We start from the raw sequence: 17,455 nt of genomic DNA, 5'->3' as shown, positions 1-17,455 counted from the left end.
ATTGTAATTCCTCTTATCTCTTTCTCCATCATCACTTGTCACCTGTCTTCTTTTTTTATTTAATCTCACTTTGCTATTCCTCTACTCTCCTCTCTCTGCCTATTTTAATTTCCTCTCACATTTGCTATCCAGTTTCTTTATCTTAATATTGATAAAAGAAAGATTTAAAAAAGCTCATTCCTCCAATATTAATAAAAAAACTGTAAGAACTTTACAGATGGGGATCTCTATTTATATTTTGTTATTAAAACCACAGTATAAAGACAACTTAGTTTTACCAAAGAATGTGAACTTACCAAAAACATCCACCAGGTAATAATTGTTTGGATCATCGTGAATGTGAAATGCTCTTAGTGCTGCACCCTAGAGAAAAAAACACAAAAAGTTACCATAGGTATTTATGCAAGTTATAGCACTTAAATTTCCATGCCTAATTAATTTTAAAACTGTTCATGTAAAATCTACCTATTTTTTAATAAATAATCAAAGCCTTCAGTTGTAGCTTACAGTAAAAATTATAAAAAAATCAAGGAAATGGAAAAACGTTTTATTTAAAAAAAAGCTTAATTACTAAAAAAATTACTTTCACTTGATAAGCAACACATACGATGACTTGTTCCCTCGTTGCTTTCTGAGAAACAATGATTGTTCTATGTGCCGACCTTTTCATTGATGAGTTTCCATCATACACCTTAATTAGTTCTGATGAAAGGGAAAAAAAAACAGAAAATTAATTTTTTAAGAGAGAACAGTTTATATATCATTATAGCAATGAAATAAACAAAACTATAAAATAAGACATTACAGTTAGCTAGAAAAAACAAAAGTAGTGTGTCCAAGGACCTGTCTCAATTTTTGTTAGTACTTACAGAGCACAATAAGTTCTTAGGAAAAAAATAAAATCAACTATTAACAAGACATCAAATAACCTACCCATATCAGATCTAAATAAATATATACAACAAGTACACTGAGTGTAATGTTCAACCGATAGTGATTAAAATACAGTGTTTCATCACTGTACCCTCATTGGTAAAAATATTATTGTTCTAGCATTTTATAAAGTTCAGCTAGCTAAGTCCATATAGTAAGCTAGCAATGCACAATGATCATTACATTAAAACAATAAAAATAAAAGTACATATATTAAACATTTTAACCATCAGCCATATTCATGCTGCAGTAATAAGGGCTGTATTTGGCTCAGCCAGTTTATTACATAATAAATGTTTTATACATTGTAGTGATAAAAATTTAGTTTAAATTAACTAAATTCTGTAGGTGTGGCAGAACTTGCCTTCCACTCGTTCTCTTTCCTTCGGAGATGGATAATCATCAAATTCTTTGTTTTTCAAGTCTCCACTGAAGGAAATTTCTTCCGATACACTTCGTGCAGCTAGGAATGAAACACACAAACAACAAATCCTTTAAAACACAGTGTAACAGTTCAAAACACATAAACTTCCCTAAAGCTGATAAGTGATTAACCTTATTTTTTACTTTTATTTTTTCATATTTTTATGACAGTCTTCACAGACTCACATACATTTATTTGGATGAAAACAGACCATCACATAAAGGTAATTTCACCGAGCCACACCTGCTGAAATGCCAATTTTATGAATGTTACTTTATAATAAGTCATGAAGATGTAATTCAGTTTTGCAATTAAAATTAAAGTGTATGAGTTGGCCATTTTCCCATAACCAAAAACTTTAGCCACTCACTAATTTAGTGATATATATATATATATATACACACACACAAAGTTCTCAGAAAGGTGGGGTTGGGGGAAATAGATACCCTAAATAAAAATCACTGGTAGAAATGTTTACCACAGAAATCTTTCTCTGCTTGAGTGAGTTTAGCTTTAGTCTGTTGAAGGAGTTACGCACAAGAACAATATACCTGAGGTAATATGTGAATGTTATTTTTCATACATTAGAGAATTTAAAGCTTACTGAAAAGCATCACTTTACAACATAAGAATAACTAAATCACATTTGAAACATTCTCTATAAAATGTAATCAAGAACTGTATGCTGTAAGTTGAAAAATATTGCAAAACAATATACTGCTTTAAAATATTTGATTTCCTCGGTGAATATAAATGAAAAACTTTTAACAGTTTAAATAAAAAATGATGTTGTCATAAAATTTAAATGGTATGTTTACTGATGCAAATGAAACTGACAGTTCTATAACTGGTTTCAAATACATGATGATACAGTCTTACAATACCTTCTGAAGACAAAATAAACCTAAATATGAGCAATCATATGAGTAGAGATATGAAACGAAAATATAGAAAGGCTTACGAGACACGGTCTCTCTTCTTTTGGTCTGAACCCCCATTATAGTCTCTAGAGGAACGTCTGTGCGTGGAATGCTAACACAACTTGGAGGAAGCATGATGCTAGCCAAGCATCCAAAATTACACTCAACTGGAAGGTTCTTGTAGCAAGTACCATGGGCCTGATGAAAGAAATCATGTTACATTCTGAGCCTACATACACACACAGTGATGATGTTATAAAGTGAAATGTGTGGTAACAACATTTTGAAACCCACATACAGGCCTTACATACATTTCCACCTGTGTTCCCATTTTACTGTTGTGTCTTATTTATTTAAACTTTATACATACTAATTACACACATTCTATTAAAATAACAAGATCTAAAGTATTTTTGGTACTATGTACATAAGTTTGTCCAATATCATTGTTTTTTTTTACCAAGTTCTAATTTATTTATTTAAACTTTATACATACTAATAACACACATTCTATTAAAATAACAAGATCTAAAGTCTTTTTGGTACTATGTACGGAAGTTTGTTCAATATCATTATGTTTTTTACCAAGTTCCTACATTAAATATCCTTCATAGATCACAAGAACTACCAACATTTTGTTTTGTTTATTCTACATTAAAAAATCAAATGTTTTTTTTGTGTCTCATATAAGTAATTTAATTTTGATCACCAAAACAATAATAACCCTTATAAAACTTCAAATATCTACTTGTAACGAATCCATCTGCTTAAAACTTGATACTTACAGGTCAACACCAACTTCTTAACACCCTGAGCACCCATGTTTATGGGTGGCCCTGGTAATTTCAAAATAACTTATAAGCTTCTAAAGCAGTCGGTACTGATAACACAACTAAAATTCAGAGTGCATTTGAATTTTTGGAAAGTAAAGACAATACAATTGCAGCAGCAATGGTGATTTTTGGATAGTAACTACAATGAAATTGGGATTAGAGAAATAATTCTTAGAAGACAATATATAAAAAGTGGCATTAGAAAACACTAGGAATTAAGTTTCTATTTCACTACACATTTCACTGTTAACAGTAGATGATTGTAAAATGGCTCAGTAAAGAATTACACAACTAATAGATTTCACATGGCTTTAAGTTTAAATTTATGTTATTTCCTTAAGAGGAAATATAAATAGAATGATTTGAAAACTTACCGTTAGACCACACCATTCACACCGTATGCCAGAGAGACATTCGGCTGACCAGCATGTTTTCTTACAGAAGTGGCACTTGGAGTTTGCCGGTAAGTTACCTTCCCTCCATTGATGAAACTGAGTTACAGAAGGCTGTCAAAGTTTGGAGTTTTAATAAGTGGCTTAATCTTGTCATTTACAGAAAGTTACAGAGAAATGCCAAAGAGAACCCATATACATCATTAGTAAAATCTACAAACTTTTAAAAACACAAAAAATATTAAAGGCTTGATATGTCACAAAAGGCACATGATGCTATCGACACAAGCTGGTGAAGATACTACTGACACCACAAACTGGTAAATATATTACTGGCATCCTGTACTTGAGATTACAACACAAATTGGTGGAGATACTGCTGACACCACAAATTAGCAAAGATGCCGCTGACACCACAAATTAGCAAAGATGCCGCTGACACCACAAATTAGCAAAGATGCCGCTGACACCACAAATTAGCAAAGATGCCGCTGACACCACAAATTAGCAAAGATGCCGCTGACACCACAAATTAGCAAAGATGCCGCTGACACCACAAATTAGCAAAGATGCGCTGACACCACAAATTAGCAAAGATGCCGCTGACACCACAAATTAGCAAAGATGCCGCTGACACCACAAATTAGCAAAGATGCCGCTGACACCACAAATTAGCAAAGATGCTGCTGACACCACAAATTAGCAAAGATGCCGCTGACACCACAAATTAGCAAAGATGCTGCTGACACCACAAATTAGCAAAGATGCCGCTGACACCACAAATTAGCAAAGATGCCGCTGACACCACAAATTAGCAAAGATGCCGCTGACACCACAAATTAGCAAAGATGCCGCTGACACCACAAATTAGCAAAGATGCCGCTGACACCACAAATTAGCAAAGATGCCGCTGACACCACAAATTAGCAAAGATGCCGCTGACACCACAAATTAGCAAAGATGCCGCTGACACCACAAATTAGCAAAGATGCCGCTGACACCACAAATTAGCAAAGATGCCGCTGACACCACAAATTAGCAAAGATACTGCTGACACCACAAATTAGCAAAGATACTGCTGACACCACAAATTAGCAAAGATACTGCTGACACCACAAATTAGCAAAGATACTGCTGACACCACAAATTAGCAAAGATACTGCTGACACCACAAATTAGCAAAGATACTGCTGACACCACAAATTAGCAAAGATACTACTGACACCCTGTACCTGACATCACAAACTGGCAAAGGAAGAATTAAAATGTGCAATAACACAGGTTCAAGAAGGTCCAAACATTTTTATTAAAACTAGAGTATAACTATCTTCTGTATATGACACATTCTTATAGATGAATATATCGATAGTACAATATAAACTATTGAAAGATTCACCCCAGTACTAATGCTGTCTATCTTCTCAACAGTAAAAAAATAAAATAACATTAGAAAAACTTCTTTTCATTAACTATGCAGTATTTTAAAAGTTTTCAACAAATATGTGCAAATATGACAAGATGTGAATGATTTACAAAAGAGTATAAAAGAAATGAGGTGATGAGTTACTAAACAACTGAAAGTTATGAAGAGCCACCAACATCTTTGAAATAATGTGTTGTGTATTTCCTAGCCTCTTGTTTATAGTATTTCTGGTTACGTTTAAACATTAATATAATGTATTTTATACTGAAATGTGATTAACAAAGTAGATAATGAAATGACTGCTATTCTAAAATAACTTAAACAGCTAAAACAATTACATTTAAGGACTTAACAGATATGACACCATTGAAGAAAAATTACTCTAGCAAGACAAGTAAAACATGAGCTGAAGTTCACATAAAACTGGCTTTAATCTAAAAGTATCAGAACAAAACTTACAAGGTTTCTACTAGCTGGATATGTGGCACATTCTTTACAGTTGGCAACACTAAAGTCATGGCACTCCACATGAACGCAGTATTCACAAACTAAAAAAAAAGGAAAACGTGTAGAAAAACACACATACAAACATCGAAAGTATACAAATAATACTTTATATGAATAAATGTGTATGTTGTAGCACAAAGGAGAAGTTAAGATATTCAATTCAACTGATTAATAACTGCCAAAATATTGTATAAAATAGAGTTCTTTTCTTGTTACACTTGCACCAGTGGCAGCGCCAGAATATTTTCGTTGGGGGGGGACTGAGGTAAACTGTGGAGAGGCTTCCCAAAACGACATCAATATGAAGTATAGATGGTAAATTATAATAATGTAAATACCAAGGTATATTTCAGAAAGGTGTGTTATTTTGAACTGTGTTTTCAATGCAGTTTTCATTGGAAACTCATACTCTGATTAATAATTCATTATTACAAATTAGAAATAATCTGTTTATGGTAAATATGTGTATGTGTAAAAGAGAAAGCTCACCTAAATTCCACCCAAGGTAATACAAAATAATAAAGAAAATCAAGATTAGCTTAGATTGAACATTTAATATACCATTAAGAGTAAAGCTACAAATCAAAAGAAATACAACATAATGACATAGTTTACATAGCAGAAACGAATTATCCCATGTGAAGTTAATACACTCTGAGGAAAAGTAAGGTCACTATCAGGCTAACTACCTTTCATAATGTGTTTATAGTCAATATTACTTCAAAACAATGCACCTGTTCTGTTGTAACTTGAAATCAACGTGATTGTCTAATCTTCGTCAAAGCTCAAGATAGAATGGCATAACACAGGGAGCGGAAATACAGCACAAGTTTCACTGCATTCAGTACGTTGCTATGGGACGCACGACACATACTTCTGTCTTAATGAAGATGTTGAGTTCTACAGATCTATGTCTCTTTGATGTTAATTGTTAAGCAATGACAATGATTGCGTTTTCCATATTTTATGAATATATATGTAGGTAACAATATTGGGGGCTGGGGGCTTTGGCTCAATCCCCCCCTGGCACCGCCACTGACTTGCACATAATGTTGAATAATAAAAATTTTCTTATTCAAGAAAAATTTTATAAAACTATGAAACAAGAAAAAAAATTCTTTTATTTATAGAAATACCATAATCACACAATAAATACATTATTTTACTCACCCAAATTACCATAGCCACCAACAAAAAGTTCATTATGTCCATAATGACATTAATAAAGTACTGTTATTCATGAATTGTCCATAGTGTCATCAAGAAGATGAGTACTGTTATTAACATCCCCCCCCATACAAGGATAACAATAGGGTCTCAGCATGTATCTTTCTGTGAGCATATCTCGAAAACTCATAGACCAATTTACACAAATATTTTACAGAATATGGGAAATCAGTAAGGGATAGTCATGCCTATATCTGTTGTGGATCCATACCCAAATTCTGGATTACTCTTAAAGATATTTTATAATTAGAAAATAGTTCTTAATCCAAAATCACAAAAATGCTCTGTGTGAAGTGTGTTTGGATTTCATGGGAACACTAAAATTGAAGCTCCTCATCAAACTAGAAAAAAAAATGTCCTGATTATTGATCATTCTGGATCTGAAAAGGATTTTACAGGTTTCCAAAAGCAAAATTTGATGTTATCCAATATAAATTCATGCAATCTCACAAAGAAAATGTGTGTTAAGCATATATAATCTCTTTGATTGTTATTGTTTGAACACAAAATTGTTCAATTTTACCAAGAAAAGTGTAAGTCTCTTAAACATGAAACTATTTGCAAGTTTACTGAACAATAAAGACGTTCTCATATTCATGAGAAATTCTAACATGGATTTTCTTTCAGTATGATTTCACTTCAAAAATATAAATAAGTTTGTTAAAACGATAATAAAAAGCTATTTAAAAACAAACTGTTCCACAAAATAATTGTTCTATTCAGTGTTTAATAAAAAGAGCAATAATTAAAATCAAACTTCTTAACGTTTTCTGCTGGGAAATGGATGCATTTATTCTATTTTGGATTATTGTTTTAAATCTTGTGAAAATATTTTAACACTTTACAAATGTTTGTTCTGTTCAAATACACAAATTTGATATACTGACTTTCTTAAGAGACAAAACCCAGTGCTTTCTCAAACAAATAAAAGTAATATTTTAACCTAAGTTAATTCAAGCAAACCATTTCTTACCAAGTTTTTACTTGCTCAAGTTTATTTGTATATCAACAAGCATTATAATTAGTGTTTCCTATCAGATTTTTTGTGAATTATGTATCACAAAAAAATAGTTTAAATGAAATAATATATATCATGTACAAATCCAGGTATGTAGTATTTATTTATCAAAAACATTTGGGAGGAGAAATTTAATAATAAACTGCAAAAAACATTTGTTTAATTGATATATAAGTACAAGCTATCAAGAACCTAAATAACCTTCACATGGAGGGGTTAATAAGTTTTATCCTCTCATTAGTAATAGGTTAACATTACTTTTCTTCACCTGATCAACCAATCAGTACATAATATGATAAACAACTATCTCATTTTGTTACATTCATATATAGATATGTTTACTATTGTTCTTTTAAATATTTTTCTTCATGAATATCATTTATCAAAAAAAGAAAGCATTTCTTGTTATAGGACTTTTTGACGACATTATTTTTAACATTCAATTATAAACAACTCAAGCTCCAAGTATAACTTAATTTGTTAAGCCTACTTTTCTTACCATTAACAATGCATTAAGTTACTAGTTAAATAGCCATTGCTATTTCAAAATGAGCTATTCTTTCAGTAACAAAGCAATTGCTCATAAACTGATAGCCATGGCTAATATAAAAATGTGTCCACTCACTTTTAAAATTTTATCTTTATATATTTCTCAGTGCTATTAATGCCATAATATATCAACTGATAGCCATGTCTTTTTAAAAAGGGTTAATAAACTGTTACTCATCAGAACATGTTACCTTCACATCTTACAGCACAGTTGTCCTCTATTCTCTTTCTACACACATTACAAAATTTCCTCTTCAGGTGCCCAGGCTCTGTCCAGCAGTGTGGAACAGGATTCTAGAAACACAAGGTACTTAGAATGTATACAAGATAAGAGGTAAGCATCAATATTAGAGTTACCTTCCCTCCAGCCATAAAACTGAGTTACAGACAACTACCAAAAACAAGGAAAACAAATTCAGAATACTGAAACAGTGGTTTGGTTTTGTCAGTCAAAAGAAATCATATACTGAAGAAGTAATAGCAACATTACTACCATTATTATGAACATCACAGTAACAAAAAGGCAGTAGAAAAACAGAAAAAAAATGTTTAAAGCCATTTTCATTAACTGAAAGGTGAAATCTATATTTACAATATCCTATTGTAACAGCATTTCAAACAGAATTTATAAAAAATATGGAACCCAGTACTTAAATATATTATATATATAAATGTTTCAATTTCCCAATAATTTCATTAAAATATTTCATGACTTCAAATACTAGTACCATGAACACTAGTACAAGGTGAATAGGTGCTGCATTCAATGTTTCCAGGAAATGCTATCAACTTACAGCCATACTGTATAATATATGTGAAGACAGTGCATCAGATCAGGTTCATCAGAGATAGTCCTGCTAATTTCAATAGTCCTAACATGCTCCAATAACTAGAACGATATTATTGGTAAAAAATACTATATTGTCGTTTCAACTTAAGAATGTTTATACACTTGCAATCAGTTTAAAATAAAACACTGCCTCCAACTGAAGGAAACTGTGACTAACTGTACATGAGAGAATTAATTCATACCAATGTTAGGTTAAATACCAGCACACAGTGGCCAATATCACAGAAGGTCTCTTGACATCACTTATAGAATTGCTCAGTGCTGTGGTATCTTATAGTTTTACATGATACAGCACATTTGAGACAAGGGTCAATTCTTCATGAAAATAAAACTATTTGATATGTTTTGGTATTTTATACTCGAACCTGATGTAAAATCAACAATACAAAGGAAAATGGAAAGCTCTGACAAAAATAGTAATTTTTTATAGGACTGAATTTAATGATGGATTTCTGTTCATTTATGTTTTAACTTAACACTCCTACGAAAAGACGTTTCTAGTCCTGATTTCTCCAAGCCCGTTCCCCTGGCTGTGGTTTCGCTAGATAGTAGATAGGGACAGTGGGAATCTCGTTAATCCATTCATTAATGGATTTAAATGGCAATTTCATTTAAATACAAAATTATTAGCCTAATATTAATAACCTTTCAAGTTGCTCTGGGGCCTATTAGGCCCAACTTTTCGTAGGAGTGTTAAACCTTTACACAGAATACCTTGTTCCTTGCTGTTGTGCTAGAGAAAGTAATTTCTGCATCAGACTGTTCTAACAGCGATCATTCTCACTTTAATGTTACTCATCTACATGCTAAGGGAGTACGTTTAGCACCGGTTCTCCTCGCTCCAGCTGTAAAACACTGTTACAGCAAACTGACAAATGTGTAGTCAAGCTAACATTGCACTATCCCTAATTCTGAACCACAATTACTGTAACAACTGTTATGAACTTAGCTATATCAAAATATGCTTCTCTGTCATGTTTCTCGAATATGTCAACTGTTTCAAAACTAAGTTCACAAAGCTTGTGATATTCAGTTATCAATTTTACAGCTGGTTTGTTTTTGCATGCTTGGTTGATAGCGATAAACAAAGTATCTTGATGATTCCAAACATCATATTTTACTCAGATTAAAACAACCTGTTATAAACTGACATCTGAGCTTGTCACACAATATTTTTTTATAGAATAAACATATCTCACTAATGATTCTGATTAACAATTTCATGTTGTTTGGAGCTAATGTCTCACACACAGTTTACCAGTTTGATTAAATCCTGTGTGCTCATTGCATTTTGCCAGACAATGACCAAATTTTGGACTTTCCTTAAAATTATTAGTTTTAGGTTATTTTGAAGTTTTTGTTAAAATTTTTTAAATAGAATGTTTTTTGGATAAAATACTTTCTTCAGATAGTAATTCACAATAATCTTCATTAGATATTTAAACACAGTCAACAAACTAATAAAACAGTTTAAATAAATATATTTGAATATCTAATTTAAAAAGACAAACCTTACAAAGTTCCCTCATATATGCTTTTAGCTTTATTGTTTCCTTGTAAATTTTAATACACTTTTGAGAATGCTTAAACTTAAAGCTGATAATGAATTTAAGATAAACCATATAAAATTAAGATAATTAAAACTGTGTGCATATAACAAACTGCAACTAGATGGACCACATAAAGGATTTAAAAACAAACCAATGGTCTTTAAATAATTTTTCTGAATTTCCTAATGTAAATATTTTCCAATGTTACCTTACCCATCATTTTTTTTATTTACCTTTGAAACTTTCATGAAGGGAAGGTTGATAAGCCTATTGCACAAGTTAAGCAACTATAATAGATTGTTAATTTGAGGCATTGTGGGAAATGTTTTTGATGCTCTCTACAAATTACATATATCTGTTGTTGGAAAATGAGTGTAATAGAAGAGATCTTAAGTTGCTTAAGTATCTCTCTGGTCTTGTCATCAATGTTTTAAACTGTCACTTTATGAAAAAATTTCAAAATAACTTCTTTATGTTTGAGTTTCAAAAACTTTTCAAATGTTGGATATTAATTTCATCTGAAAATTACTTTAAACTTGCAAGGTGATTCTAATAACCTGGTAAACAGTTCAATAAGTTTCTATAGATGCACATATATTAGAATGTTCTATAAATTATATTTGAGACCATTAACAAAAAACAGCCAATCATAACCTATATTTGTAAACTATTTGTTTGATGCCATGTTACTGGATCAGTAAGTTTGGTAATGACACACACACACACATTATTTGACTCAACACAGTTCAGAAGTAAAATTGGTACAACTGATTGGAAAATTTCTGTATTGTAAACAAAGATTTCAGTAATTTTGAAAACTGATATGTTAGCATTAAATGATAATTTTGTATCACAAACTGTTCCTCTTTGATTTTAAAAATGTGAAACAAAACTATTATATTTACTTATGAATTTGGTCATCAAATGGCTTGTTTAATTTCAAGTTGCTTCAGTCATACATGTGGTATTTGCCTTATAATGGCATCATATTTAATATACTTCATGCTTTATGTTCCTCTGAACTTGAATATATAACAATTCTAATATTAGTTTTTGAAATATCATTATAATAAGTTGCTCTTTGAAACAAATCTTTATGTGTGACTGATGAAGGGACACAAATGTATCAAAACCAATATTGGAGACTCTGGGTCAAAGTTTAAAAAAAGTGTTATAATTATTCATAAGAGTTTGAAAAAACCACATCACATATGAGATAGTTACCCAATATTCTAGATAAAGATATAGACCTACCAGTAGAGTCTGATACACTGGGGAGAAATAAATATAATAAAACTGGTCTATTTTGTATTTTTTAATTGATTCTGTTCATAAATAAAAGACAGTCTGTAAAATATAATTGTGAGTTATTACTTCTGCTTATGCAAACAGAAACTCATAATGGACAAACTAAACATATACATTTAAGAGAGCATTGACCATTACCATAACAACCAATACCAACTGTTAAGAATTAAATTAATATTACATCTTTCCAATATGCAAATTATTTTCTTTTATTTTATATTTTGCTCAGTATACATTTTTGATGTGAGAACTAACAATTCTGTCTTATCATAAAAGAAATACAAGAGAAGGCTTGAGGACAACTGGACAACAGCACAGATGTAAAGATACTTAATGCAGAACAGCAGAGTTACATGAAAAATAAATATCTAGACAGAAACCAGTCTGAAGACTAAACATGGTAGAGAACCCTCACTGTCTGGACAGGAATGTGTGTTTTCTTATAGCAAAGCCACATTGGGCTATCTTCTGAGTCAACTGAGGGAAATCAAACCCCTGATTTTAGCATTGCAAATACACAGACTTACCACTGTACCAGCAGGGGGACAACTAGAATGATGAAAGTAATAAGATATATATAGTTAAAGCTTTTTAGATACTATAGATAAAAGATAATATGAAATTATGTGATAGAACCAACCTATGTAAATTTGTATTTCACAATAAACAAATTGCAAAGACTGTTTTATTCTCTATCTGAAGATACATTACAATTCAGAACTGTGTATTTTATATAAAACATCATGTTAGACTAGTAAGCCAAACTTTTACATTGGTCAGAATCCAAGTTACAGCTATAGTTCAGCTGCAGTTCCCTGGGTCTTTGGTTCTTGTGGTGTTACTACTACTAGAGTTAACTCTCTCTCTCTCTTCTGTCCAATCAATATATAAACTTGTGTCTTTTGTCCTTGTGATGTTACTACTACTAGAGTTAACTCTCTCTCTCTTCTGTCCAATCAATCAATATATAAACTTGTGTCTTTGTCCTTGTGATGTTATTTCTACTAGAGTTAACTCTCTCTCTTCTGTCCAATCAATATATAAACTTGTGTCTTTTGTCCTTGTTATGTTGTGGTATTAAACATAACTGTAAATATGTATGTGATGAAAGACAATGGTCACCACCCCTACCTGTCTACTTTACACCTTAACACTCAATTCATAACATCATCGAGTTTGTAGCTAACATTAGATTTTCAGACATCATGCTATTTGTTATACCCACAGCCACAGTTATTTAAAATGAAGAAAGTGAACTTTCACTGAAATACAAAACTCCTATGACATTTTGAAAGGGCTATTTATGGGATAACAGATTTATTACTATACAACATTTTGTTTCTAATTATTGCTTAAATTTTATAAATGAACATGGTTTACTTTTAGAGATGAAACACTGTATAAAAATAATTCTATTATCCAATAAACAGATTGCTCGTGCCTTTCAAAAAAGTCTGTGTAAGATATCCTAAGTTCACAGATTTTTTGATTTTTTTTCCATATCCAAAATTTAGAATTAGCAATTACTTTAAATCACAGACAGGATGGTTAATACTGCCCAAATCATTAAATCTGTTCTTAAGCCTTATCCATTAAATGCACAATACCATGGTTATGCATATCATTCATGTTAATAAATATATTGTTACAATATTTTCAGTAATCAATACAAGAACTTCTGTGAACGGTGGCAATATACATCTCTTAACAATAATCTCTCTTGTAAAATATATATATTCAATTATGACACTGTACATCTTGCCTCTTAAAAATTAATTTTTATTGCACCAAATGTGGATGAGACTCAATGTTAGACTATACTGAAAACATTGAAACCATGAGTGATTTGTAAATTTTCTTAATTTCAGATATGTGACTTGTCAAGGGGCTGCCAAAGCATGAGAACATTGAGTTTATTCTGCTGGTAATTCAAAGTTGCTTCAAATTACATGGAAAACCTGTGGAACACTTTCTGTAAAATTTGTTAAAGTGCCTATAGTTCTAGACTTTATGGATACCCTGTAGTGATTTGTTATGCAGTTAACTGTGTGTCTAACAATTTGTATTCTAAGTTCATACAATGGCTTCCTGAAAAAAAAAACAAATATATATCAACATACCTTTAAGACATGAACAGCATTTGTAGAACAAGGAGATACGACTGTCTTCAGGCAGCGGTCATGGACAACAAAATTACAAACTACAAAAAAATAGTGCATCATTGCATCAGATATTGGATCAAATCTTATACATTTATAATAAAAATAACTGTTTTCTCACTAAAGTAGTTCAAGTGTAAATTACACTAGATATACCACATTGAATAAAGTTTCTTAGTATATCTTTAGTTTGTTATTATGAGGACTTATACAAGAAATAATATTGACTTATTAAAAAGGATTCAGAGAATGGAAAAGTTGCTTAACAGACACCAGTTAAGGCCTCTTGACATGTTTTCTCTTAAAGAAAGGAGAATAGCAGGTGATCTTATTCAAGTTTAAAGGATTATTTAGAGGATAAGCAGATTTCTTCATGCTGTATTCTGAAGACAGTAAAACAAGATAACAGAAGTTTATTATTTTAAAAACAAAGACAAGTCTCCCATTAAGATAATTGTATTTTTCTATTGAAAGGATTCAAATGAGGGCCATTGGAAGAATATGTGGAATGAAAAGTTTATCATGTAAGGATAAGTTGTCTAAAATTATTTTATTTTAAATAAAGAGTTAGAAAGGATTTGATTGAAGTGTTCTAGGTTCTTAAGGGTAATGACAGTATTGTTACAATATCTATTTTCATATCTAATGGTGGGGATACTAGGACATGGGAACACAAATATAAATTTGTACAGAGAAAACTATCATCATCAGAAAGCTTAACATTCCTAACATAAAGGTTAAACCTTTGGAACAGGCTGTCTTCAGATGAGATGGATGCAATAGGTTTATGGGTGTTAAAGAGAATCAATGGGTGTTTAAATGTTGAAATCTGGATATGAATTGATTTTCAACTGGAAGGGACACTTACTGAATCAACAGCTGTGTTGATACTTGTAATACTTAAACAAAAATGTGAAGTACCACATAAAGTAATCAATTATTAAAAAGCCAAATTATTACAATTTCAAAAACTGTTCTAAAGATGATTGGTTACTTTGACACGCCCATATCCCAAAATCATTGTAAGACATATCATTAAAAATGTCCTTAATCCTAAATTACTAAAATTAACTTGTTAACTGGTAAGTTAAGCTGCCTAGCTATTATAAATTAAAATAGTATTATAAAAGGTTTTTATGAATATAAATTTAAATATATATTTACTTTAACCAAAGAAATATCAAAATATATACAAAATGTTTTTTTCACAGAAAAATTAAAGAAAAGGAGTTAACATCAACTATTCAAGCTTGTTATGCAATGAATTGTTAATTTTCATTATTCATTTCACACATTCAAGAAAAAAGAAATATTAAAGTATAATTAATTTATAATTTGCATTTAAAAAACTGACAATTAGCTATGAGTAACTTATTTGTTCTACACCGTGGTCATACTTCCACCATAATTACTGTAAAGGAAAAATTTATTATACAAATTCAAAATCAACAGATTAATTTAACCAAGGTGTAATAAAAAACTGCTCTTTCTTAAGAAGTATATTATAACTCACGAGTTAAAAATACAATATCTCAATGATTGAGACATTCCAAATTATTCATTAATGTTATACGATTTATTATATGGAAAAAACAGTCCCTAATTCCTACAGCTTTTTCCAGAAATGTAAAAGAATTTTGTCATAAGAAGCAAGAGTCAGTAATTAATATTAACACTAACAGTATGTACAGATTATAATCATAATTACTAATTAGTAGCCTGTGTATCAGCAAATAAACTACGTTCATCTAAAATTTATTCTAGAGTAACTTACCTTCACAAATATACCCCTGTCCTATTAATCCCCACAACATATCTGTACAATGATGACAATATGTAGGCTTATGAAATGTTTTCTTTACAAAAAAATGGCCGTGATGACCCTGTTCATAATCCGTAAAAGGTATCGCTTCAGCGGTCGGGCTGGGGTCATCACTAGGCCTAATGCCCATGTTAAGCCTAGCACCAGAAGCCATATTGTACCACCTGAGCCGAAATAAATATGCCACCGCCTCTACAGCCAGCAGTTCAGACTTAAATATCTTCAATAAGCGTATAGCGAGATGTGTAATCACTTTACTTTAATATATCCCATTATCATGACTCAATGAAAATTAGTGTTCAACAACAGTGATACTCGCCATGTCATCCCACAAAATTTGATTATCATAATCCACAAACTTCATTACATCGTTTTCTTCACTGCTGGAACTCCGCGAAGCTTCTATTGATCAAGAAATCGCAGCGCTCTAAAATCACTTCTGTAAGTTAGATCCCCCCTTCTTCCTCCTTCATCCAAAAAAAATTTATTACAAACAAGTAATTTTTACTTGGGCTTAACAGTGGTATTCAAAAATTATATTGATAAACAGTAATTTGCAACGTCTTTCACTAAATTATATGTTGAAATATTTTAATATTGGTGAAATTAAATTGTCGGGAACACATCTGATAACATAAAAGTACATTGAAAAAAGACGTTGCAATTGGGACGTTATATGTCACTAAAAGCTTATGAGATTTTCATGAAATACACTAAATAACAATTTCAAGACAAAAGGAACAAGCAATTAAACTAGTAAACAATAAAAACCGTGAGAGATGATCTCAACAGACGTCATAAAATTCGTCTTCACCAATATAAACTTGTATATCACGTAAATTCCAGTGTTTATTGATTGATAGTTTACAAAACTGTTAATTTACTTCACTTAGTTAAACCGGATATTTTTTAGCTTTAAACCAGAGTTAAACAGTCTCTTTCAAAGGATCAAAATGCCGGTTCATCATAGAAAGAATCGCCTGTAAATGCGTTTTTTTTACACGACAACTTAATACAGTAAGGTAACAAACAATATAGGGCAAATCGACTCCGTCTGGTGTTTATAATGACATATAAACAAGAGTTCCACATACTGAGCAACTTTATGTTTTTAACTGTTGTATTGTTGGTTTGTAGTTAAGAACGAAGCCAGGCAATGGGCTATTTGTGTTATGTCCACCACTGATATCTGTTGTTTGTTTTAAAGAACCGACTAAAAATGAGTAAAATTGTCTATTTTACATAAAAAAATAGCTTGGAAACCCTGACATAATTAACGGGGTGACCGATATAACAGCATTATTGTTTTTGTTCACCGACGACTCACGAGTTATGTTTTGTAGCTGAGAGGTCGGTGGCACAGCTGTATGTCTGCGGACTCGCACCGCTAGAAACAATATATTAAATAGATGAAAATTCGAGCAACATTTATGAAAACATATGAATGAATACATGTGAAACCAACGTACCATTCGATTTATCTCTTCCCACTAACTTGTACCGATTTTGAGGAAATTTTCCACACCTCATCATCAACCCT

The 17,455-nt window shown here is 31.3% G+C and overlaps 1 protein-coding gene across 2 annotated transcripts in view; it reads right to left on the bottom strand.

Annotated features, from left to right (window-relative positions):
• Window positions 1–16,383, bottom strand: part of LOC143240352 (diacylglycerol kinase theta-like) — a 53,953-nt gene extending 37,570 nt beyond the window's left edge. Inside the window, exons 1-9 of one of the 2 annotated variants that reach the window (XM_076482662.1) lie at window positions 15,868–16,383; window positions 14,055–14,134; window positions 8,418–8,520; window positions 5,385–5,473; window positions 3,485–3,616; window positions 2,319–2,475; window positions 1,298–1,396; window positions 584–702; window positions 297–363 (exon numbers count right to left, since the gene is read on the bottom strand). In XM_076482662.1, coding sequence (XP_076338777.1) covers window positions 297–363; window positions 584–702; window positions 1,298–1,396; window positions 2,319–2,475; window positions 3,485–3,616; window positions 5,385–5,473; window positions 8,418–8,520; window positions 14,055–14,134; window positions 15,868–16,069 — 1,048 coding nt within the window. In that variant the 5' untranslated portion in view covers window positions 16,070–16,383. The remainder of the gene's footprint in view (window positions 1–296; window positions 364–583; window positions 703–1,297; window positions 1,397–2,318; window positions 2,476–3,484; window positions 3,617–5,384; window positions 5,474–8,417; window positions 8,521–14,054; window positions 14,135–15,867) is intronic. The other variant, XM_076482663.1, reaches the window with a different exon arrangement.
• Between the last annotated feature and the right edge of the window lie 1,072 nt (window positions 16,384–17,455).

The sequence above is a fragment of the Tachypleus tridentatus genome, chromosome 13 (genome assembly GCF_004210375.1).
Source record: "Tachypleus tridentatus isolate NWPU-2018 chromosome 13, ASM421037v1, whole genome shotgun sequence".
NCBI classification, from domain to species: Eukaryota; Metazoa; Arthropoda; class Merostomata; order Xiphosura; family Limulidae; genus Tachypleus; species Tachypleus tridentatus.
Note: the sequence above shows the minus strand (reverse complement) of the source record. Positions and strands in the feature narration are given on the sequence as shown.